We start from the raw sequence: 25,623 nt of genomic DNA on the forward strand, positions 1-25,623 counted from the left end.
TTCACAGGATGCTTTGGGAGAAGCCAGGAGAATTAAACTGAGATACATTTGCAGTGTAGAGATACTCTACAGATGCTCTGGGAGGTTTTGGTTGACACTGAAATACTTCAAACTGCTGCAAAATTATATATACTGTACCAAAGAGAAGCAATAATAGATAGGGCTTGTTATTTTGAATTACTATGGAGAAACCGGACAGGGCCTAAAGTATGAAATCTGAGAAGACTGGAGTCAGAATTGGGATGGAATACTGGTGCAGATCCCACCAGAGGGCTGAAGCACACCTTGGAAAGTGGGACCCAATCAGCAAAGCACTGGAGGCACAGCCAATCACAGGCTGGTATCTGAAGCAAGGATTCTGGCCAACAGAAACTGGAAACGTGGCTCTGGGGAGCCGAGGTAGATTGGCAGGCAGCTGGATGAGAAAGCTGGAAGGGAAGCGAAGCAAGCACACAGACAGGGAGACTAAAGGGAAATCAGCAAGCTGAGAATCAAAGCCATGGCTGGATTCTGGTTATGTCCCAGGGTTGACAGAAGCATTTGCAGCTAAGGCCAGGGCTAAGAAAGCATGTGGGCTGCTTGGGGAGGGTGTCATGCTGGAGTCTGGGAACAAGAATGACCTTCTTGCCTTTACTCTGCAGCAGATATCCCCAGTTTAGGCTCGCTGTGGGCCTTTAAGAGAGCCCTAAAAACTTGTTTGGCCTGGCCTTCCAAGGCTTGAAAATTGTTTTAAAGTATTTTAATTGGTTCTTAATGGTTTTGAATGGTTTTAAAATTGTTTTCAGCAGTGTGTTTTAAATGGTGTTTGTTTGTATGTCTTTTTAAACTTCTTGTGCCCTGCCCAGACCCTTTGGATGGGGTGGTCTAGAAATGTAATAAATACATATATAATAATAGATACGTTGCAGACTGGAGTCTCAGCACAGTGTAGATTCCTAGATGGCATCCTGGCAGAGCCTGACAAAATAAGTCCTCCTTTCCTCTCCACACCCCTTCCCACACCAAATGCACAGTCCCTCCTGTCCTGATGTGGGGGTTATTTCCCATCTCCCCATTGTTTTTTGCCACTTTGCCCCCCTTGGCTCCCTTGATATTATGCCCTAGCACTCAGTCGCTCCAGAGCCATCCTGTCCCAGGCCTTATCTTAGTTCTCCCCCACACCTGCCTCCTGCTGGGCCCACAGCTCCTGGCTCCTAGCCACCTCACCTTAGGAACACAGGAAACTGCTTTATACTGAGCCACACCATTGGTCCAACTAACTCAGTATTGTCTACAGAGACTGGCAGTGACTTCTCCAAGGTTTGTTTGTTTGATCATTCATTCATTCATTCATTGTTAAATGTATATACTGCTTTTCATTAAAACAATCCCAGGCTTGCAGAAAGGAGTCTCTCTCTGCCAAGTCTTGGAGACGCCAGGAAGGGAACATGGGACCTCCTGCAAGCAAACATGCAAGTGCACTTCCCAGAGCAGCCCCCTCCTTTGAGAGATATATCTTACAATGCTTTCATAAGTAGTCTCCCATTCAAATGTAAACCAGGGTGGACCCTACTTAGCAAAGGGGACAATTCATGCTGCTACCACAAGGCATGCACACTGTCTCCATTGCCTCTCTCTGCCAAGAGTGATGTCCAACTGTGGCAGACAACTGGCAGAAACAAACAAAGAGCACATGGGCTGGTGGAAATATTGTCTTCAATTCTGTACTGATATCTTCTTTCTTGATTTTAGGTTGGCTATGCCTCCTCTTCCTCGCTTCTCTCTGACAAATATCAGTTCCCTACCTATCTTCGCACCATCCCAAGTGATGCTGCACAGTCTTGGGGGATGGCACGCTTGGTTCACCATTTTGGTTGGAGATGGGTTGGAACCATAGCTGCAGATGATGATTATGGCAAATATGGCGTAAAAGCCTTTAAAGAGAGGGTTGAGAAACACAACCCAACCTGCATTGCTTTCTCAGAAACAATTCCAAAAATATATAACCGCGAAAAAATACAGAAAGTAGTTATGATTGTCAAACAGACCAATGCCACAGTCATTGTGGTCTATTCGGCTGATATCGACTTCCACCCTTTAGTGGAAGAGCTTATAATTAGCAACATCACTGGGAAAACCTGGATAGCAAGTGAGGCATGGGTCACATCAGCTTTAATGGCAAAGCCTGAATATTTTCCACTCCTTGGCGGGGCCATTGGTTTTGGAGTGAAAAGAGGGGAAATCCCAGGCCTCAAAGAATTTCTCCTAGACATCCATCCAGGTAAAGATCCTGAGGATGACCTGGCCATTGAATTTTGGCAAAGTGCCTTCAACTGTACTTGGCCTAATGCCAGCATACCTTACAATACAGACAACAGAAAAAATGTCACAGGCCACGAGAACATTGTTGATTTCGCTTCTGAAAACTTCTGCACTGGAGAGGAGAAACTTGAAGATCTTGATAACACCTACCTGGATGTTTCGGAACTTAGAATAACATATAATGTTTACAAGGCTGTATTTGCTGTTGCTTATGGTCTTGACCAATTACGCCTCTGTGAAGAAGGCAGCGGACCATTTGTTCCTGGGTCCTATTGTGCCCAAATAGATGAGTTTGAACCCTGGCAGGTATGTACCAATTTAGGAGTGATTACATATATTTTGACTGCGTGTATAGAAGTGACAGCATATTTTTCATATGGATGGACAATGAGGCACAAACTTCAAAACCAGAAGGAAGGGAAAGTGCCATTAAAGAGTTGCAGTAGGCAAATGCCCTCGTTCCCCAGACTCACTGTGCTACAGCTCATCACCCCATCAGGTTTAAGCCAGAGGTGCTTTTTATCGGCTTCAGCAGATACGCCAGCTGCATCCATTTCTTGAGATGAATGACCTCAATATGTCAGTACATATGCTGGTAACCTCTAGGTTGTATCACTGTAATGCACTCTATGTGGGGCTGCCATTGTACTGCAGTTGGTCCAGAATGTGGCAGCCAGGTTGCTCTCTGGGTCATCTAGGAGAGACCTGTGTTGAAAGAGCTACACTGGCTGCTGATATGTTTCCGGGCAAAATACAAGGTGCTGATTATTACCTATAAAGCCCTAAACAGCTTAGGCCCTAAGTATTTAAGAGAACGTCTTCTTTGCCATAAGCCAAACCGCCTGTTAAGATAATCTGAAGAGGTCCGTCTGCAGTTGCTGCCAACTCGTCTGGTGGCTATTTGGGAACGGGCCTTCTCCGTTGTAGACCCTGGACTTTGGAAAATGCTCCCTGTTGAAATAAGAGCCTCCCCATCTCTGGCAACTTTTAAAAAGGCACTGAAGACACATTTATTCACCCAGGCTTTTAATTAGATTTATAGTTTAAAATTTTTTAATACTGGGTTTTAATTTTTTTTAAGTTTTAAATGATTTTAATTGTTAATTGATTTAATGTTTTAAATGATTTTAATTGTAAACCGGCTAGAGATGTAAGTTTTGGGTGGTATAGAAATATTTTAAACAAATAAATTATCAGGGTTCACATAATCACTCTGATGTTGTTAACCCACATCAAATCTAGATTTGAATGGTTGTGTGAATCAGACCTAGATCTCAGATAAGAGACCTATCTGAAACAGATGGAATGGTGGATTGTAGCACAGTGAGTCAGGCCCTAGTCTAGCTTAGCAGGTTAGCTAGGAATCAGGAACTCTCTAACAATCTTGCCTGTGCTATCAGCTACTACATGGCTTTAGGCAAGTCATTAGGCTTGTTTAAAGACTTGTTTGAATCTAGGTTTAATATGGGTTACCAGCATTAGAGTGGTTGTGTGAACCCATGCCAAGGTGGGAATCTTGGGCCATAAATCACCTTGGCATGGGTTCACACACTAAGGTCATTTACACAACCGTTTCTGGAGTGGGGAGGGTGGAGAGGGGAAAGGCAGGGTTGAACCTACCTCCCCCCCCAGATGATTACCGATCTGCTGTGTGGCACATGGCTCACATGCCCACACGATCCATGCTGCTCTGAGCAGCGCAGATCTCTGGAGGCTGGGAAAATGAAGCCTGGCCTCCAGATATCCCTTAATGCACTGTACGATGAGGGATTTCCCCTCAAGCTGGGTGCTCTAGGCACCCAGCTCTGTGTCTGCTTGGGCTGCCTGCCTGTACTGGGTAAAACAGTACAACCACACCCTTTTACTCAGGTAAAATCCTGAGTAAAAACCTCCAGGCTACCCAGGGATCAGCCTCGATCCTTGTTCAGCCTCAGTGCTTCACACGAGCAGCCCTATCCAGGTAGGGCTGCCCAGGCCTTGGTAGGGTTGTTTGTGTGAATAGCCTCACTCGCTTCAGTGATGGTAACCCACAATGATGGTAAACCTAGATTAAAACAAATGTGTGAACAAGCCTATTATCTCTCAATCTCTGTCCCCACCTGCTATGACCAGCTATCCTTTTGTAAAGATTCCTGAGCAGAGGCGTATCTAGGGAAAATAGCACCTGGGGCAAGCACTGAAATTGCGCCCCTGTCCAAACATCTGAAACCCATCTTTCAGATAATTTTACCATACTATCAGCTCAAAAATACAAGTCAAGCTCATATTTCGCTTTCCTTTCACTGTCTCTACATCTGGACTAAATTTGGTGCAAATCGAGGTCCACAAGTTAGATCTCTTGCACCTCAAATGTTCATGTGTCCATCATCTTGAATTGGGGTGGATGTCATCATTACAAACTAAATCACTGAGTTATCCCTGTCGAGTGATCTCATAAGCCTACTGGAAAGTAGGCTAAAAAATAATAAAGTTAAAAATAGCAGCAGCTTAAGCACCCTGTTTAAAAAGCAGTTATTTAAATAAGCGCTTGCTGGAACAAAACAGTTTTCACTGTCCATGAAAGGAGAGCAGTAATGGTGCCAGGGGGGTTTCATACAACAGACTTTACTACAAGTTTGAAGTTGCCCAAAAAACCCAATGCAGAAAGTGGATTTTTTTTTTACCATGGATACCTATTGGGCTACACTCTGGACCAGGTCTCACGATCAGTGAGACCCAGTATGGGGCAGTGAGCGGGAAGAGCGGGCTAAGCCTGCTCTCCCCGCTCACGAGCAGGCAGGGAGCCCTGGGCAGCCGGATCAGCCGCCCACATGATGGCCAGCTCCGTGACGGAGCTGGTGGGGGGAGTGGGGGCCGCGTGGCCCCCGCAAGCCCCAGTATGCCATGCGCGAGTGCGCAGGGCATACTGGGGAGACCCCCCGAGCCAGGAGGCAGCTTTTCGCCTCCCGGCCTGGGGTCTACTCGTGAGTAGACGCGGCGCGAAGGCACGCCGTGGCTACTCATGATCCTAAAAAGCAGGTTTGCTGGAGCGCTCACTCTGCAAACCTGCTTTTTAGCAGGGGTTCTCGAGCGGGTTACCCGCTCGAGAACCACTGGGCTCGGCTGCGAGCCCAGTGGTTCTTACGGTCAACAAAAATCGGCTGATTTTTGTTGATCGTGAGAATTGCCCCTCTAACACACAATGAAAAACCTGAATCATTTGTGGAATAATAATAATAATAATAATAATAATAATAATAATAATAATTCAATTTCTATACCGCCCTTCCAAAAATGGCTCAGGGCGGTTTACAAAGAGAAATAACAAATAAGATGGCTCCCTGTCCCCAAAGGTCTCACATTCTAAAAAAGAAACATAAGACACACACCAGCAACAGTCACTGGAAGTACTGTGCTGGGGGTGGATAGGGCCAGTTACTCTCCCGCTGCTAAATAAAGAGAATCACCATGGTAAAAGGTGCCTCTTTGCCCAGTTAGCAGGGGTAATGCTCCCTGAGAGCTTGCAGGGACTTTGAGGTAAATCTAGCTAAGATGTGAACACACCCCCTCCATTCTGGAGGAGATGCGAGCTAAAAACCCTGTGTGAAAAACACGCTGGTGTTCTCAGGTTCATATGGGACGAGGTCGTTCTGGAAAGGAGAGCTGGTCTTGTGGTAGGGAGCATGGTAGTCATAGTGAGCACTACTTGTGGTAGTGACCTTTTGTTAAGCAGGGTCCATCTTGGTTTTCATTTGGATGGGCAAATGCTAGCTTGCCCATCTGCTATTTACTACTATTTACTACTATTTACTACTACTAGCTAGCTTGCCCATCTACTACTACTACTATTTATATACCACTTTTCAACAAAAGTTCCCAAAGTGATTTACATAGAGATATAATACAATCAAAGGAAGAAAGAGAGGTGGCATTAGCAGTGCACAGCTAGGGAGGCAATAAAGACAAGTAAGTGCATTGTGATTTGTACTCACTAATTATAATGACCTTACTCCAGGCCTCTACTCCATTACTAGCTATGGATACTAGCATTTATTATATTGCTCATCTGAAGTACACAAAGTGCTCCAGGTCCATGATCTAAGTACAATATTGTGGAGTAGCAGACTTGATACATGTTTGCAAGGCTCCCTTTATTTTAAAAAAACAAAACAACAAAACAGTAACTTTTCCTTCCTTCCCACACATACACACACCCACTTACTTTGCAAGGCAAATAGCATGTGTAAACAACAATTCTCTCTGGCAGGAAAAAAGGCAAGACGTGCTTAAAGATGCAAGAGGGTTTCCCATGGCTACAATTCAAGCTTAAAGATGCTTTCAGGCAGCAAGCCTGCCTGAAATGCATGCTTGCTTAGGCTCTTCGGAGCTTGAGGCCACACCCCTTTGACATCACATGTAAAGGGGAGTGGCCTCAAGCTCCGAAGGGCCTGAGCAAGCTCTTCGGAGTCATTTCAGGCAGGGCTTCCTGCCTGAAAGCAGGGGCATAACTACTATTAGGTAAGGGGATGCAGTTGCCTGGGGCCCCCACTGCCTTGGGGGCCCCCCAGAGATACCTCACATGACTCCCCATTGCCCCTGCCCAGCCCCAAGTCCCCTCAGCCACTTGCCCTGTTTGCCCTCTCTCCTGCTTTTTCTCCTGGCCGGCAATCCAGGCAGCAGACAAGCTGCCTGCAAAGAGCTTCTTTTCTCCCTGCCAATCAGCTGATTGGCGGGTGGGCGGGGCTTCCAGGGATGCCTCCATGTAGGCCTCAGTGAAGCCTGAACTGGAGTAGGCTTGTAGGGAGGCCCCAAGCAAGCAAGGAAGGAGGCAGGCAGGCAGGCAGGCAGAGTGGCCCCCACAGCTCTCTGCAGCAGACCCTCTGCCCAGCCGAGCATTTGCCAGGTAGAATGTGAACTCCTTTTTGTGGTCACCCCCCCCCCGCCCATATATAGGGATCTGCTTGCCATAGGGCTTTGATATGGGGGGGGGGGAGAGACTGATAAGTCTCTGAATATTTAATTTAAAACAGCTTGGAAAATTTGCTGGCTTAAAGAAAACCTATCTAAAAAGTCCTACAGGTGGCTTGTTTCATGGCAGAAAATCATAAAAACTTCTGGAACAAACAATATAATATTTTTTTATTCATTCATCCTATATAATAAGATGCTTGGTGTCTGCGTCCGTGTCTTTTTTGGGTGTTCTGCGCATGCAGAACACGGACGCAGGTGCCGGCCACCATGTTGGCCGGGTGGAGGAGAAGCGGCGGGCCGAGAAGAAGCGGCCACCACCGACGCCGGGTGTGGGGAGGAGCAGCGGCAGACCGAGGAGAAGCGGCCAACATGGCGGCCGGCTCCTCCACCCGGCCAACATGGCGGACGGCGCCTGCCGGTACTTGGCCCAGCCCTCTCTGCCTGCCTCCGTTGTCCCACCTTGCCCTCCTCAGCCGCCACCCGCTGGGCAGCGTGTGCTCCCTCCTCCCTTCTCCATCGGCTCCCCTCAGGCGGCAGCAGCGGCAGCAGCAGCGCCCAGACTCCGGAGGAAGGGCAGGCAGGGAGGGAGGGAAAGACGGAGGAGGGAGCCCGCCGGGTGGGCAGGAAAGGAAGGCGAGGGGGTGAAAGAATGCCGGGTGGTGGAGGAGGAGGGGGGAGTGCGCGCCAGAGGGGGAAGGAGAGGGAGCCGAGCCCCGAGTGTGCCTGAGAGGATGGGGGGATTCCCTGAGGAAGAGGGGAGTGGCCCCTGCCCTGCTCGGTGTCACCTTTCGCCGCCACACACGCACATGGAGGGGCTGGCTCAGGAGCTGCTTGGGCGGGCTGCTGCCTGCTCCGCCAGCGCCGGATCGAGCTGTCAAGCAGGCGAGAGCGAGGCATCCTCGCCTCAGATGCTGCCGCCGCCCCCCACTCGCGCGCGCAAGAGAGAGAGAGGAGCTGGCCTGCTGGCGGGGTCGGTGAGTAGTACGTGCGATGGCCGAAGGGCCAGGCCCTGCCCGACCAGGAGCCCACGTGGCCCCAGGTCCGCGGCTGTGGCTTCTGTGGCTGCTGCTGCTCCCCCCGCCCATCCCGCCTTGGCACACGAGGGCAAGGCGCCGCTCAGGCCTCTCTGGCACACCTGCCCTGGCTGGGTCGAGCTCTCTCTGGTTGCTGCTCCTGCCCTGCTGCACTCCTTCCTCCCCACCCTCCTCTCTCCCACCACCCCACCGTTTGCCTTGCATGCCCACCCACCCCTGCTGCACCAAGCATGGCCAGCCCAGAAGATATGTCAGGGCAGCCCTGGAAAGGGTGTGTTTGTGTGTGTCTCTCTCTCCCATGCCTCTTGATAGGGACATAACGGCCAAGCTGCTAGCCACAGGGAGTTAAGGACAATGGGGGTGCTGCTGAGGAGGGTGTGTGTGCAATGCATGTTCTCCATCTCTCTGAGACACAGACACACACATCCACACATTCAGGCTACCAGCTAGCCATTATTTGCGGTTGCCACCAATGCTCTCTCTTCCCTCACTGGGCCTTCCTCTCCTGGAGCCCCTCCATGCACGCCCGTGGGAGGCAAACAAAATGCCCCAGGACATGGAGGCTCCATTCCGCACAGAAGAGGGGAAAGGAAGGAAGGAGAGAGAGGGAGAAAGAGAGATAGAGAGAGAAAGAAGGAAGGAAGGAAAGAGGGAAAGAGAGAAATAAAAAAGAAAGAAGGGAGGGAGAAGAGGGAGAAGAAAGGAAGGAAGGAAAGGAGAGAGAGGGAGAGGGAGAGAGAAGGAAGGAAGGAAAGAGGGAGAGAGAGAAAGAAAAAAGAAAGAAGGGAGGGAGGGAGAAGAGGGAGAAGAAAGGAAGGAAGGAGGGAGAGGGAGAGAGAAGGAGGGAAGGAAAGAGGGAAAGAGAGAAATAAAAAAGAAGGGAGGGAGAAGAGGGAGAAGGAAGGAAGGAAGGAAAGGAGAGAGAGGGAGAGGGAGAGAGAAGGAAGGAAGGAAAGAGGGAGAGAGAAAGAAAGAAGGAAGGAAAGGAGGGCAAAAAGGAGGGAGAAGGAAGGAAGGAAGGAAAGAAAGAAAGAAAGAAAGAAAGAAAGAAAGAAAGAAAGAAAGAAAGAAAGAAAGAAAGAAAGAAACCCTTGAAGAAAGACTGTTCTTGCAAACAATTCTCCACAACTCTTCTAGCGCCCGTTAATGTAACGGGCTTAATGACTAGTTCATTTATAAATGCACTTATGCTCAAGTTGTTTTGCAACCCAGAAGGTCTGAGTGAGAACTATGAAGCATGTGTTGTGCTTTTATTTTATTTTATTTTTCTTGTGTGTGAACTGCTCCCCAGTAACTTGCAGGGACTTCAGGGTAAATCTGGCCAACATGTGAATGCAGCACCTCCATTCCAGAGGAGATGTGTGTTAAAGGGCTTTAAAAGCCTCCTGTGAAAAACCTCCTGCAATCAAACTTTACTGAATTTGTTCAGAATTCTGAGAAAACATACATAGGCTCACACTGCATGGTTGAAAGTCTCCTTTGCTAATCTGCAGTGAGGGGCCCATTTTAATAATTAGTGTTTCTAGTGTGTTCTAGGCATTAAAAGTAGCACAAATATATAATACTCAATGTATATCACGATATATTGTGAAGTGTGTGTGTGTGTATTCAGTGAAATGTATTTCTAGGCAGCATACTTATTTTGAAATATCAGACTTAAATCCTTGGGGGCCTGGGGTGCGCAGAGGCCCTGGACTTTGGGGGGGGGGGCATTTTAAAATCTCATCTCTGGGCCCACTCCAACCTTGCTACTCCCCTGCCTGAAAGCATCTTATTATTCCTTTCTCTCCCTCTCTGAAGGAAGAGAAAGGGGAATAGATGCTTCCAGGCAGCGAACGCTCGCTGGAGTCACCTCTCCAGATGGCAGTTGGGAGTTGGGGCGGGGCAGGCATGTTGCACCCCCCCTGGAATGGTGCCCAAGGCACGTGCCCTGCCTGCCCCACCCTCGTTACGCCCCTGTTCCTGAGACAATCTACATGAAACACACTAAATACTCTAAAATGCAATATAAACAATATAAACAATGAGGATGATCATAATCATCAACAAGATTCCTGGCCAGCTTACCAGTTCTACACACTACATTATTTTAAACTTCAGCCCTCCAGCTGTCGTTCGACTACAACTCCCATCATCGTCAGCCATGGTGGCTACTCCCTGGATGATCAGGGAACAGCCCTGTTTTAAACCATTACAGGTGGCCTATGTACCGAGCATGCATGCCAAAGACACACTTTGCTAAAAAATATATGCATAGCTAGGTTGCCACCTGTGGTGTGCCACCCACTGCCACCTGTGGTATGTCTTGAGGAGGGATTTTAAAAAATCACATCAAATGCTCTTAAAATATACTCCTTTTGCCATTTCACTTTGAATGTATCCAAGTGGCCCTTTGGACTTGCTGAATCTTGCTTCAGTCCTTTCCAATCTGGTTCTTGAAGCTGCATGTCTTATATTTAGCAGCAGCAGCACCAGGGCCACAGGGGGCTATGCTGTGGGGCTGGATGGCGTGTCCATGAGGAGTGACTGGGATGCTTGAGGGGTTCAGCCAGGGTGCTGAACACCTTATGGCTTGTGGGCTAGGCCGTGAGGCTGCTGGAAAGCTACTTCAGAGAAGCCTGGGAGCTGGCAGTCACTGCCATAGGAACATAGGAAACTGCCATATACTGAGTCAGACCATTGATCTATCTAGCTCAGTATTGTCTTCACAGACTGGCAGCGGCTTCCCCAAGGTTGCAGGCAGGAATCTCTCTCAGCCCTATCTTGGAGGAGCCAGGGAGGGAACTTGAAACCTTCTGCTCTTCCCAGAGGCAGCTCCATCCTCTGAGGGGAATATCTTACAGTGCTCACACATCAAGTCTCCCATTCATATGCAACCAGGGCAGACCCTGCTTAGCTATGGGGACAAGTCATGCTTGCTACCACAAGACCAGCTCTCCTCTCCTCTGCCGAGCTATATCGTGCCCATCCTTGTTCTAGAGCACATTCTCAATTCTCACGGGGTAATGGGGAGGCTCAACAGGGCCCTAGGTGAACTAAATGTGCCCACTAGAACATGAACTGGGATCCTTTGCAACATTCATGGATTTATTTATATATTTTAACCATAGGCCTTGGGATTGGAGGGCCCTGTGTTGGGGGACTGAGCTTGGCCCAGTAGCTTGCTCTTGCTGACACTGCTATGAGTGATGCACTGGATAAGAGGGATTAGAGAGGATGGCAGTCCTCGCCATGGCACCCAAGTGGTTTGGGTGTGCTGCTGGGGCAGGAATGCTACTTGCACCAGCACCCTGTCCTGCAGGGTGCTGGTGCTTGATGCTGCATCCCTTGTGGTCCTCCGCTACTGCTAGGTCCTCCTTGGTGGCTCTGCTGTGGGGGTGGAGGGCACACCTGTGAGGAGTGACTGGGATGCTTGAGGAGGACCAGTCTGAGTGCCAGAGACCTTATGCATGGCCAGCCGGTTGGCTGAGGTAGGTGCTTTGGCTGGAGCAGCGCCAGTGGGGGTGTCCTTGCCCATGGGTAGGGTCACCCGGTTGTTGTGCCTCTATTCCTGGTGGGGCCACTGCCACCTGTGTTGTGTCCAGATGTGACATGCCTGCAACGTAGGAGTCCTGCCACAAGCTTGTCGTAGTAGGCAGGCATGGTGTGAGGTCTCACACTTGGCAGTATGTTGTGCGACGTGACTTCCTTGACTGTCAAGGAAGCTGTGAGTGGAAAGATTCACTTCTTGCACTGCAGGCGTAGCCCCAGTGTGCCTTCTCCCTAGTGATGCCACGGTAGACAGTGCCACTATGATGTTGGGCCTTCAGCTTCTCTTGAGTCCCCCTCATCCACCCACAGCTTCCTCGGGGCAGCAGTTTTGACGTTGCTCCAGTCAGTGGCTCTGAGCTTCTTTGGGGGCAGTTGTCCAGGGCTCCGAGTGGCCCTCTGTGATTCTCCTAGCGTAGACATGCTGGCAGCATTTTGTAGGGAAGCCATGGGTTTGCTGTGTGCCAGGGACTGAGGGGGCTCTATTTGGCTGGCAGAAGCAGGGGTTGGAGTGGCGGGTGTGTGTGTGTGTGGGTGTCCCCATATTGCTGGACACCACAGCATTTATTTATTTATTATGACACTAGTATTTTCAGGCCCGTTGAAATAACGGGCGCTAGCACCTCCCCCCCCCGACTTGCCTCCGCGTCCGGCCCTGCAAGCACCAACTGTCGCCGCCGCTGGCAGCCTCCATGCCGCAGCCGGTCTCCCCGGCCAGGCAAGGGCCCCAAATTCTCCCTCCCGCCTGGCTCCGGCGGTGCCGCCAGGCCTCGGCGGCGGCTCCGCCACCACCTCAGCTGCCTTCCCCCGCCGCCTCTTCCCCCTGCCCGGCTTCAGCGGCGCAGCCAGGCCTTGGCCGCGCCTCGGCCAGTTTCCCCCGCTGCCGCATACCCGGCTTCTTCGGGACGGCCGCTTCTGGCCACCCAAGATGGCCGCTGGGTGCTGGCGGTCGTGTCTCCCTTGCTCTGTTCTGGTCGTGCTCCCTTGCTTCGCGCATGCCCAGAACAGCCCAGGGAGGCACGAACACACGCCTTGGTGTCCGTCCACGGACAGACATCAAGGCTTTTATTAGAGAGGATTTCTATATGGCCCGGTCCATCCAAAGGCTCTGTGGGAGCCATGAGGCCTGCACCTGGCTGTTGTTTTGTCCTAACAGTTATCTGCCTTGCCCGGTCCTTGAGGCCTTTGAGGGCAATAGGGAACGGCTCTTGGCAGCTGCAGAGTGCCAGGTTCCTGGCCAACTGTTGGCTGTAGGACTGATTGCATTGTGTTGATGCCCTTGGAGTGGGGTCATGCTGCTTTGAGGAGTGGGGTGGGAGTGAGGGCATGCCAAAGATGGTGTTGCTAGGTGGTGCAGGTGGCTGTGACATGTGTTGTCGCCAGGCCAAGTGGAGACAATGATGTTTGGGCTGTGATCATGGAGTGGGGAGACAGGCAACTGGCTGCTCCTTTTTAGCTGCAGGAGTCTATGGGCAGGTGAAAGCGCAGTGCCTGTAGGTATGTGTGATGGCGAGGTGCTTGAATACACAGGACGGGTGGACCGGGGATCAAAGCACCCATGACCTTGATGAGTTCTAAGATGATTGATGCTGGCTGGTGGCACAGGATTGATGGAGGATTGACACCACGGCGCAGGCCAACATGAGGAAGCCAGTTCCAGTAGTGGGCATTTAACCTGGATTGCAGTGAACAAGCCCAGGGAATATTTTATAGGGATGTAAAATATTCTGTGAATATTTGGCAAATATGCAAACATTCAGAGACTATCTTGAGAAAATTCGGCATCCAGTACACAAAGGAGAATTAGAGTTTAATTGTGTATTTTCTTCTGCACACAGGGGGCAGAATTACAGAGGAAGAATGTGGAATCACTGGGAGTGGAAGGAGTGCCCCCTTTCCACTTTTGTCACTCATTTGCACTCATATCTAATACACCCTTAGGTTTTCTCCATAAAGATCAATTTGTCTACCCCATCCTATTTCCTAGACAACTCTCCACCTAAGGCATTTGAGGATGGGGCTATAGCTCAGTGGTAGTGTGTCTGCTTTGCATGAGGAAGGCCCCAGTTTCAATCCCTGGCATCTCCAGGTAGGGCTGGGAAAGACTCCTTCCTGAAACCTTAGAGAGCTGCTGCCAATCCGTGTAGACAATACTGAACTAGATGGACCAAGGGTCTGACTCAGTACAAGGCAACTTCTGGTGTTCCTTTGCAAAAATAGATTTATATTATGCATGAATGATCTGCCTGACTTAACTTGTTTTTGCTTTCCGATTCATAGTTAATGTACTACATGAAGAATAAGATGCAATTCGATGTTCTTGATGAGTATGTAGACATAAACGATAAGGGAGATGTGTATACTCCGTATGACATAATAAATTGGCAGATGAATGACACCGGTGGGATCTCCTTTGTCAGAGTTGGACTCTATAATTGTACTTCAGAAACTGATGATGACTTTCGTATAAATAATGATTCCATATATTGGAACACTCCAACACAAACAGTAAGTGACCCATTACGTTAACAATCTGTGCTTTCATGACCACCAATTTTACATTTATCTCTGTTTTCCCAATGTGTGTGTATGGCTGCCACCCACTCATAGTTTTTATAGACTCTTCATATTGTGAAAGCATAGTTAAGTAAAATGCATGGACAGAAACTGATAATATTTTCCCGTAAGGAGCAAATTGCGTTGGTAAGTTTCAGATCATTGAAAAGATACTATAATAAAGGGTGCATTCACCCAGGGCCGGCTCATCCACCAAGTGGACCTAGGTGATCACCTAGGGCACCATTTCATGGGGTGCCACAGCTCCCTGGTTTAAGTGAGTGGGCAGCGTCTGCCTCCTGGCTGGTTCTGGCTTACTTCTTTCCTCTCCTCCCCTCTCAGCATGCTCTGTCCCGCCCCTCCCTGCCTTGCTCTACCCTGTTACTGCTGCAGCTGCTCCGGTGGGAGTCTCCATCCTGGTTTCTCAAGTGTCCAGATCCAAAATAAGAAGCGGTGTGCACGATGTTTGGCTTAGCTACAGTTGGGCCTGGTTGGTTGCAGAGGGAAGCTCCTTGCAGTGCTGTTAAATGCTGCCTCTCAGGGAGACAGAGAGGTTGGTGGGCGCTGAGGATTGCAGAGCCTGCACTGCTGAGGGAGGGAGGTGACAGCAATAGAGAAAGGGCAGGCATCAGGGAGGCCATATTTGCATGTAACACGAAACCCCAGTTAAAAGGGGCGGAGATTGGAAGCACCTGCCCTTGCCATGCAAATTAAAAGGCTGCTAGTTTATTGCTGTCATAGGAACATAGGAAGCTGCCATATCCTGAGCCAGACCATTCGTCTATCTAGCTCAGTACTGTCTTCACAGACTGGCAGCGGCTTCTCCAAGGTTGCAGGCAGGAATCTCTCTCTGCCCTATCTTGGAGATGTCAGGGAGGGAACTTGGAACCTATCTGCTCTTCCCAGAGCGGCTCCATCCGGGGAATATCTTACAGTGCTCACATGTAGCCTCCCATTCATATGCAACCAGGGTGGACCCTGCTTAGCTAAAGGGACAAAGTCATGCTTGCTACCACAAGACCAGCTCTCCTCTCCTAATGACCAGCTCTCAAATACAGTCAAAGGAGACTTAAATAAACCGCTGTGTTTCTTTCCAAATGTAAATGCACAATTCACCCCTAAGACCTGGCCAGTGGGAGGGAGGGCAGTGTGCAGTTTAGGTGGTTGGATGCAGCAGAGGAAGACATATTCCACCCCACCCCATCCATCCCACCCCTCTACTTGCTGCGTACTGAATGGATAGTGCTGGAAGTATATGGTGTGCATGGAGCCTTTCTTTTAATGAACCAGGAGGTGTGTCAGTTCATGGATCATTTGGGTCTGAAACTAGAGGCTGTGGTGGAAGGGTAGGCTGGATTAGTTGGCAACCATGTAGAGAGTGGTAAACAGGCTTCCGTGGGACCCCCACCCCAACGCTGCCTGCATCCAGGCAAATTCCTAGGGGTTTAAAGAATAAAGCTCCCCCGCCTCAGTAAGTGCCCCCCTAAACCCTCCAGCATGTGAATGTGCTCCTCTGCAGTTGCCCCTATCAAAAGGTTGGTGCATGATTCAATGCTGTGCTGCAGATTTATAGCAAGGACATAGCTGAGTACAGTGAAGAAGGGTTAAACTATCATCAGCAGGACAAAGCCGGCCTGCAAAGCCGGAACAAGCCACACGCTTGACATGGCCCATTGGGGATCGTGGCCAATGGTGGCTGTCTGGATGATGTGTTGATGCCCTGCCCTCAGTCTGGCAGTGTAAGTGGGGCACAGGTGGCTGGGACATGGCCTTGGCAGCTGAGGAGGAGGGAGGGGACACCCTGCCCTGAAACGGGAGGCTGCCGAACCACGATTGGATAAACGCCCGCGCTGCAATTCATGGTATCAAATATTTACCGCAGGTTCATCAACCTCCAGTTTGGGGTTCTGTGCGAATGAGGCCACAGGCGCTGAACTCCTCAGTTCTTTTCCCTCTCCTACTGCATCTGCAAACAAGCGTGGGCTAGTCATTCACTGGGGATCTGCAGGGGCTGGTCATGGTCATTCTGCTCAGTGAATGAGCAGCTTGTGAGGCTCTTTCTTGGGCGTGGTGGGAGGGACACCAAAGGAAAATGTTGCTCAGGGCACCAAAAACCCTAGGGCTGGCCTTGCATCCACTGCCTCATTGGAGGACTGAATTGAATGAAGCATCTTCTGTCAGAAGATCCCAGGTTTAGTTCCTGATCAAACAACATGTGGTGAGAGAAACTCCTTCCTGAGACGCTGAAGAACCGTTGCCAGTCAGAGCGGACAATAGTGGGCTAGCTGGACCAATGTTCTGACTTGGGATAAGGCAGCCTAATATTTTCATAAAAGATACAGGTTCATTCACATAACCACAAGGATTCCGAGGACTAGTGAGTCCAGTGGACCTGATGGTATGAATGCAGAATTTTAGGGCAGTCCTGGTCAAACTGCTCCGGCTTACCAGCATCTAACCAGGATTAAAAAAACCAGGATTGAACTGAATTGTATTGATTAATGACCTTTGATGGCTGGTGGCTACTTGAAGCTACTGGAATTTGCAGGTGGGATGAGGGCTGATGACAGTGGCTGACAGGATGCACAGTGTAACGGACCTGTAATGTGGCAGCCCATGGCTGCTATGGATTCCTCAGGCAGCTCCAATGCTGTTAAGTATGGGCAGTAGCCCAAGCAGCACTACTGCCATTTCCCACATTGTCACAAAATGGTGGTCGTTGCTTGCACCACCACTCATTCAGAGTGTCATCAGGGCTGTCTTTGGAGTCCACAGCAGCCTTGGGTGCAGCATCATAGCTCTATAAAGCTGTCTATCACGTGGGCCACTCTTCTGTTGGGGTGGGGGAGAGAAACAGCTTGAATTGGGCTGGGGGGGGAAACTAACACTTAGTATTTGTGTATCTATTTGCTGTCCCCACCCCCTGTTCAGTTTATATGTTTATTAACAGATTGCCATAAGCTTCCAGTTCTCTCTGCTAACAAGGGGATTGACTCTTGATGGATTATGATCTATACACCCTATGCAGTATCACACATACAGTAGCAATCTGTGGATGGATGCTTGCATCTGGTAATCAGGGCTGGGTGCATGGCGGCAGGGCGGGATAGAAGGGCCATTTCGTCCGGGCCTCAAGTTCGAAGGGGAGCTCAGATTGAGACACTTGTTAATTTTTTGGATGCCTTGTTTTGTTTTCACATATCTTCATTTTTTAATTTTGATTATGGGCAGGGGCCTCAAAAGCTGGTAGTGGCCTAAGTTGGCGGGGGGTGAGGTTCAGGGGTGCACAAAACCGAACATGCCCAGTCCGGTTCGAGTCCAGTCCAGACTCGAACCAAACCAGGCAAACCGGTTTTGTGCACACCCTAGCCTGAGCCTCTTTGGACCTCTGAGAGGGCCTGGTCCATGGTTCCCTTTTCTAGATCAGGAACCATGTATATATGCAAGAAATGGAGACTGGGATCAGATGTTGATCTGAATGTGATCTAGCTAGCTGATGCAATCTTTATATTGTCTGGATAGTAACGTGCCTTCCTATCTATTGTGGTACAAATGAGAACACACAACACTATTTGCATGTAGTTATTACTCTGTATATGCTTGCATTTGTTTAACATGGGCCCTCTTTCTGCAATCTTGCATTTAAGGCGGGGAGAAGAAATTTAAAAAAAAATGAGTGCGGAAATAAATAGCCACACCCAAATGCCACCACTATGGTCCTCCAATTTTTCACAGAAATTGAGAGAAGGAAGTGGCAGATAAACAAACCAATAGTGTACAATGAACAGGACAGATGAATAAAACAACTGAATAAAATGCATACCTGCACCCCATCCAAAAGCAGCATTTTTTCATCCATATTCTGTCCAATAGGTTTTGTTGATTTGTACCAGAACACAACAAACACATCCTGTTGCACAGAGTGTTTCTAGAGGTACACTTTTGATCCAGTTGATATCACTAGAAAAATAATTAAATCACGAGACAAAGCACTTTAAAAAAAATAGTTTCTTCTGGAAGACAGTGTGGCTAATAGTGAGTTTGCCACCTGCCTGTCTCTTTGAAATTGGTTTAGCTAGTTTTAAAAATACCAAACAGCTCTCTTAATTTAAAATACCCTCCTCTCCTAAGGATTGTTCTTCAAAGAACAAAAAGTGACTATCCTATCTAGCAGGAAAAAAGGTTCCAATCCCACCTTAGCTCTGGCTCACCAGATGCCTTTGGAAAAATCGCTACCAGATTTCCATGCTGCTCCCTGTCCATCAGCCATTAGTCTTCAGCTCACAAGCATGAATTGTCCCCTTTGCTGAGCAGGGCCCACCCTCCTTTGAATTTGAATGGAAGACTACATGTGTGACCACAGTAAGATATTCCAGTTAGGCAATGGGGCCACGCGGGGAAGAGTGTGCAACAGCTTTTCTTCATGTAGTACAGCTGGCCATAGAATCCAAGGGAAAGGGTTGTTGTACGCAAGGACAAGGCAGTGGAGTTGAATCAGGAATATTAACCGTTTAATGAAATACATATTATGTACAGAGAGGCAAGTGCAGACTGCTTTTCAGTGCTCTTACCTCTACTCCAGGTAAAGTTGGTGTTGACTCCTGGCAACCACAGAGCCCGGTAGTTTTCTTTGGTAGAATACAGGAGGGTTTTACCATTGCCTCCTCCTGCAAAGAATGAGTTGATGCCTTTCAGCATCTTCCTATATCGCTGCAACCCAATATAGGTGTTTCCCATAGTCTGGGAAACATACCAGAGGGGATTCGAACCAGCAACCTCTTGCTCCCTAGGCAAGTTACTACTTCCCCATTGCACCATTAGGTGGCTTACCTACTCCAGGTAGCAAGCATGAATTTGTCCCCTTTGCTAAGCAGAGCCTGCCCTGGTTTGCATTTGAATGGGAGACTACATGTGCAACCACTGTGAGATGTTCCCCTGAGGGGATAGGGCCGCTCTGGGGAGAGCATCTACATGCTTGCATGTAGAAGGTTCCAAGTTCACTCCCTGACATCTCCAAGGTAGGGCTGAGAGAGACTCCTGCCTGCAACCTTGAAGAAGCTACTGCCAGTCTGTGAAGACAATACTGAGCTAGATGGACCAATGGCCTGACTCGGGATAAGGCAGCCTCCTATGTTCTTAATCCATAGTCCAACAGCTGTGTAGTTTAATCCATAGTCAGCACTGGCTGTGTAGTTTTTGCCTGACTGACTGCCAAAGTTGCAGGTTCCAGGAGACAATCTATTCTATTCTATTCTATTCTATTCTATTCTATTCTATTCTATTCTATTCTATTTATTAGGAGATTTAATATACCACCCAATCCACAGACTCAGGGAGGTGTACAAACAACAACAGCATCTGCCGACAGCTGGAGCTCTGTAATAGAATGACCCAACTTTTTTAAAAAAATGTATATGGTACATATAAATATGGTACATACAAACTGCAGGAGCAAATGGCAGCTATGAGAAGGGATTTTTTTGCTGGGAAAACAGGATGGGGGAAGTGTTAACCCCCACTCCTCCACAGCAATGTGTTTATCTACCCCCATGGCTGCTAATCAGTTGCTTTAGGATATTCTGCCATGGATCTTCCACTGTCATGTATAATTGTGCCCTAAGGAAATCCACATTTTTGTCTGAAGAGCCCTTCACATGCTCTACCCTCCATTCAATTTAGCTCTACAGCACCAAAGATGGATGTTTTCTGGCTGCTTCCTTACACGTCTTCCAAGCACAAATCAGGGATTGTAATGTCGGGCTGGATCTCATTCTTATAGGAGTCCTGGCAGGTACTATAGAAATATAACAATATATTCTGTGCCTTTCAGCGCCCACGCTCTGCATGTAATGATAATTGCCAACCCGGTTATCGGAAAGGGATCCAGCAAGGAAAGCCCGCGTGCTGCTATGACTGCATAAAGTGTGCGGAGGGACAGATCAGTAACGAAACAGGTACAAATACCTCGGACCATTTTAGCCAATGCAAGAAAGAACAGACAGAGAATCGGGGCAACTTCTTTTTAACCAATCAAACTGTGGCTGGTGATGATGGGAAATGTAGACCAATAACATCTGGAGACCCACGTTGAGAACTCCTGTACTAGAGCATGGCTGAACTAAGTCTCCCAGATCCTCATGCAGACTGAACAAGAGATGGTAACATTAGATCACTAGCTTAGTAATCGGGAAATATTATAGCATCTTCTTTATGGCTTGGAGGCACTACACAGCAAGTCACCACACAAGTGAAAATTCGGCACACGGAGTCCTTTCTTTTGCATATATGTTAATGCAATATATTTTTGCATATATGTTAATTTTTGCACATATATACTTTGCATATATAATTTTTGCATATATGTTAATTTTTGCACATATGTTTTGCATATATGTTAATGTGCTAGCCAATGACACCTACCCCCCCCCAAATCATGTGCACATCATAGGAAGCTGCCTTATAGTGAGTCAGATCATCGGTCCATCTGGCTCAGTATTGTCTACACTGGCTAGCAGCAGCTCCCGAAGGTTTTAGGCAGGAGTTTTTCCCAGCCCTACCTGGAGATGCTGCCAGGAACTGAACCTGGGATCTTTTGCATGCAAAGCAGATGTTCTTCCACCGAGCAAGGCAGATATGTGCTTTGTACTTGGATATGCACACCAGAATACAAACATAAAATATCATTGCATCTCTGTAATTAGGAGCACTGGAAGCAATATACAGCAGCAGGCAAACCTGTTCCATTCTTAGACTGGAAACAGGCAATAATTTCAAAGAGAACTCGTGGTTGTATGAGAAAGGCAAAGATAGCCCGCCCCAAAGCACTATGGATCTGACACTGCCATCTTATGCATCAGCTTTGTTCATACTCCGCCCTTGTTTGGGAGTACCTGTAGCTCCGTGAAAGAGCTTCTGCCCTGGTTCAACCCCTGGCATCTCCAGGTAGGGCTGGGAAAGACTCCTGCCTAAAACCCTGGAGGGATGTAGCGAGTCAAAGTAGACAATCCTGGGCTAAATGGACCAACAGTCTGGCTTGATATGACAGCTTTGCAAGCCTGTTTACTCTGAAGTCAGGCTCACTGAATTCTTCAGAATTTACTCTTAAGTATATGTAGGATGGCAGCTTGAGACAAAAAAATTGTCACTCCCTTGGTGTTTAAAAACCGCCCTGAGCCTTTTTTGGAAGGGCGGTATATAAATAGAATAAATAAATAAATTTTAAAAAACATAATAGTAAACTAAATGATTGACTACTTGCTGCCTCTTAACATGGGAAACATAAGGAGCTTAAACAAAGAGGTCTAAAGAGGCTAGAAGACAGTCCTCCAGTTTTGCAAAAGAGACAGAGCATTTCTTTGTCAGACAAGGAATTGGGGAGCAAGTGTGTTATATGTGTGAACCAAGCCCAGAGAAATGATGCTTGGGCAATGAAGAGAGCTGGTCTTGTGGTAGCAAGTGTGACTTGTCCCCTTAGCTAAGCAGGGTCTGCCCTGGTTGCATTTGAATGGGAGACTACATGTGAGCACTGGAAGATATTCCCCTGAGGGGATAGAGCCGCTCTGGGAAGAGCAGAAGGTTTCAAGTTTCCTCCCTGGCAGCATCTCCAAGATAGGGCTGAAAAGATTCCTACCTGCAACCTTGGAGAAGCCGCTGCCAGTCTGTGTAGACAATACTGAGCTAGATAGACCAATGGTCTGACTCAGTATATGGCACATTCCTATGTTCTTATGCTGTCATAATATTTGACTATGATCATTTGTCTATGATTTCTAAGGAAAACAGGAGTCAAATCTGTCTGAAAACAATACCCTTTGATATGGAGCCTTTCCCTTGATCCCTGAGATGTGGGGACTCTCTGTAGTTATACAGTGGTGAGGGAAGTGCACTCTGCGCATGTTCGGGGACCCTTTATTCTATTCTTAGTGCACACATGCCAGGGCTGAGCCCTTTCATTGAAAACAGATGGCAGAGATAAGCCATGGCACCAGGGGCGTAGCAAGGTTGGTGTGGGCCCAAAGACAAGATTTTAAAATGGACCCCCCCTCACTGAAGCTCAATTATTTTTAGAAAGGTTTTGTAAATTGTGGACGATGCAAGTCATTTAATGGTACTAGAGAAAGACATGCTGTTCTGGTAGCTCCAGGTCTTAACACTCACATCTGTTTCGGAGGATGAATACAACTGAAGGAAGCCCGGGTGGGTGCACGGTTGGAGGAGTCAGTCATATGACTTGCCTTTGGGGGGTCCCCCAAGGCAGTGGGCCCCCAGACAATGATCTCCCCTTGCCCTATTATAGTTACGCCCCTGCATGGCACACCCTAGCACAATGGAAGATCTACGGCATTTAAAATGGTTTCTGGTTGTTTCTTCTCCAGATGCAAGAGAATGTACTTCATGTCAAGAGGATTACTGGTCCAATATACCTCGAAATGAATGTGTACACAAGGATGTGGAATTCCTGGCTTATGAAGATGCTTTGGGAATGACGCTGATTGCTCTGTCCGTATTTGGTGCTATGGTTGTCCTGGCAGTGACAGGCGTCTATATCAAGTTTAGGGGCACAGCTCTTGTGAAAGCAAATGACCGAGAGCTGAGCTTCCTCATTCAGTTTTCCCTTGTCACCACCTTATTGACTTCCATCCTCTTTGTTGGAAAGCCGGAAAACTGGTCGTGTCAGGCCCGGCAGGTGACACTTGCACTGGGATTTTCTGTTTGCCTGTCCTGTGTCTTGGGAAAGACTGTTATGCTTTTCCTGACACACCTGGCCAAAAACTCAAAGGTTGCAGAGAAAGTCCGAATGTCCATGAGGCCGATATTCCAGAAAATTATTGTCCTCAACTCTGTCCTAACAGAAGTGGGCATTTGTGCTGCCTATCTGGTCCTCGATCCTCCCAAAATGCTTAAAAACACCCAGTTTCTGAATGTGAAAATCATTTTTGAATGCGACGAGGGCTCCATATTGTTCTTGTGCGTCATGTTTGGCTTTGACGTGTTCCTCGCCATCCTGTGCTTCCTCACCGCTTTTGTTGCTCGCAAGCTCCCCAATAACTTTAACGAAGCAAAGTTTGTCACATTTGGAATGCTGGTCTTCTTCATCGTCTGGATATCGTTCGTCCCAGCTTACTTAAGCACAAAAGGGAAATTCAAAGTGGCTGTGGAGATATTTGCCATTTTGGCCTCCAGCTTCGGTTTGCTAGGGTGCATCTTTGTGCCTAAGTGTTACATTATCTTGCTGAAACCTCTCAGGAATACAGAAGAAATAGTGGGTGGCAAAGCAGCCATGAATGACAAGAGCGCACCACCGACCTCTGCCTCTTGCACCAGCGAAGTCGTCAACACCACGGTCTCCACGGTTCTTGAAGATTAGACCTTTTCAGCTCCTGCCTATCGCAATTCTACTAGTTTACTTACACCTTTTCCTCCACTGTCCTGAGAGAAAGCAGATACCTGGTTCCTATGGAAGTTGCACTTACTGCTTCTTGGGGAATAGCACAGATAAAGCATACCTAATTGCTTGCTGACTAGGGGTGTGCATGGAACTGGCTGGTCCAGTCCGGTTCGAGTCCGAACTGGACCCAAACTGGACTGGGCCAGTTCGGTTCAGCACCCTCTCCAACCCCCCTGGTCTGGTCCGGAGTGGTTCACGAACTTTAAAAAAAAATATTTTTTTAAATTTACCGCCTCTGGGGGTGTTCTCCAAGGTGGTAGGGGTCTGCACAGACCTCCACCGCTCTGCTACCTTGGAGAACACTCCCAAAGAGAGTAAGTTTAAAAACATTTTCATTTTTTTAAAAAAAGACTCAACACTTGCAAACCTCCCAAACGGGTCGAGGGTGGGGGTCAGTCTGGGGCTGGACCAAATGGGGTGGTTCAGTTTGACCACAAACTGTCGAACCAAACTGGTTTGACGTTGAACACATTCGACATCGAACCTGTTTGCACATCCCTATTGCTGATGAGATAATGAGAGGCACTCCTTGAGAAGCTTTTTATTTTCATTGTTTGACTTGTATCCAACAGCACCTTGTGTGAGCAGAAATGAACTCCTAATCACACAAGGGAGGGATTCCCTTTTCCCATCAACTCCTCCCTCTGCAACATCCCTCACCACCTCCAGAGTCATTCCAGAGAGTGCCTTAATCCTCAGTAATGGATTTCTGGGGTGTGTGTTCAGAGGATTGCAGCAGGAAGAAGGCAGGGAAGCCCCGCTTCCTTGAATGGAAGTCCACTGGTGGTTCATAGGACCCAGTTCTATGATTCTGGTTGTAATAAACCCACAGTTTAATGCAATAGAGTCAACTACACTTTTGTAAAAAAGTAATTATCTCATCATAACTCAGTGTCAACTAATTGCATGAGAGTGCCTGTAATATTTTCCAATAAATCAAATGATTTACAGCTGCTTCATGTATTGTTTTTGTATTGGTGCTTCAATGGAACATTATTTTTCAGCTGATGGTCTACTACTAATCTTTTGAACAAAATTTAATTTCAACCAGAACGATTGCTTTCTTTTGTAACCATCTCTTGAAGGGCTTCCTTTCATAAGGAAGAGCATCTAGGTTCCAGGTTTCCTCCCTGGCATCTCCAAGATGGGGCGGAGAGATTCCTGCCTGCAACCTTGGAGAAGCTGCTGCCAGTCTGTGCAGACAATACTGAACTAGATGGACCAATGGTCTGGCTCAGTATATGGCAGCTTTCTACGTTCCTATGATATATACTGACATATTTCAGCCTGTATGGATTGCTTAGTAGTGGGGAATGCAAAGATATAGGGCTGGTAGATAGCCCTGCCTTTGAGCAGCAGTTGAAGTAGATGCTCTTTGCCCCTTCCACCTTTATGAACTAAAGCATCCGTATCTTCTGGAAATGGATAGCCATCATGTTAGGACCAATATGCCACGCCAGGATGATTATGTAACATGGCAGTGCTGGCTCAAGGATTGGCACCCCGGGCAAAGCCTGGCTTTGGCACCCCCAGTCCCTTTGCCCACTTGTATCCTCAGTGCCTCTGCCTGCTGCTCCTGCCATTGCTGACTGCTTCTGCGACATTATAAGGATGTAGCTGCATGATGCGGCAACAGGATTATAGTGTGCTGCAGCAGGGACAGAAGCAGCCAGCAGCAGCAGGGACAGCAGGTGGAGTCAGCCAGGTGACGGGGATGGGGACAGCCCGCTCAGTTGCTCCCCACTTAATTTGGCAATGGGAGGTGCACATGCATGTTTGTGTGGGGTGGCACATGACCCAGACCAT

General features: G+C 48.2%; 1 protein-coding gene across 2 annotated transcripts in view; it reads left to right on the top strand.

The window, feature by feature from the left end:
- Nucleotides 1-24,771, top strand: part of LOC128348981 (vomeronasal type-2 receptor 1-like) — a 36,673-nt gene extending 11,902 nt beyond the window's left edge. The window contains exons 3-6 of one of the 2 annotated variants that reach the window (XM_053304797.1): nucleotides 1,732-2,607; nucleotides 14,094-14,321; nucleotides 20,200-20,323; nucleotides 22,745-24,771. In XM_053304797.1, the coding sequence (XP_053160772.1) occupies nucleotides 1,732-2,607; nucleotides 14,094-14,321; nucleotides 20,200-20,323; nucleotides 22,745-23,736 (2,220 nt within the window). In that variant the 3' untranslated portion in view covers nucleotides 23,737-24,771. Of the gene's footprint in view, nucleotides 1-1,731; nucleotides 2,608-7,459; nucleotides 8,226-14,093; nucleotides 14,322-20,199; nucleotides 20,324-22,744 lie in introns of those variants that run through there. The other variant, XM_053304798.1, reaches the window with a different exon arrangement.
- Nucleotides 24,772-25,623: the final 852 nt, after the last annotated feature.

This window comes from Hemicordylus capensis, chromosome 3, assembly GCF_027244095.1.
Source record: "Hemicordylus capensis ecotype Gifberg chromosome 3, rHemCap1.1.pri, whole genome shotgun sequence".
NCBI classification, from domain to species: Eukaryota; Metazoa; Chordata; class Lepidosauria; order Squamata; family Cordylidae; genus Hemicordylus; species Hemicordylus capensis.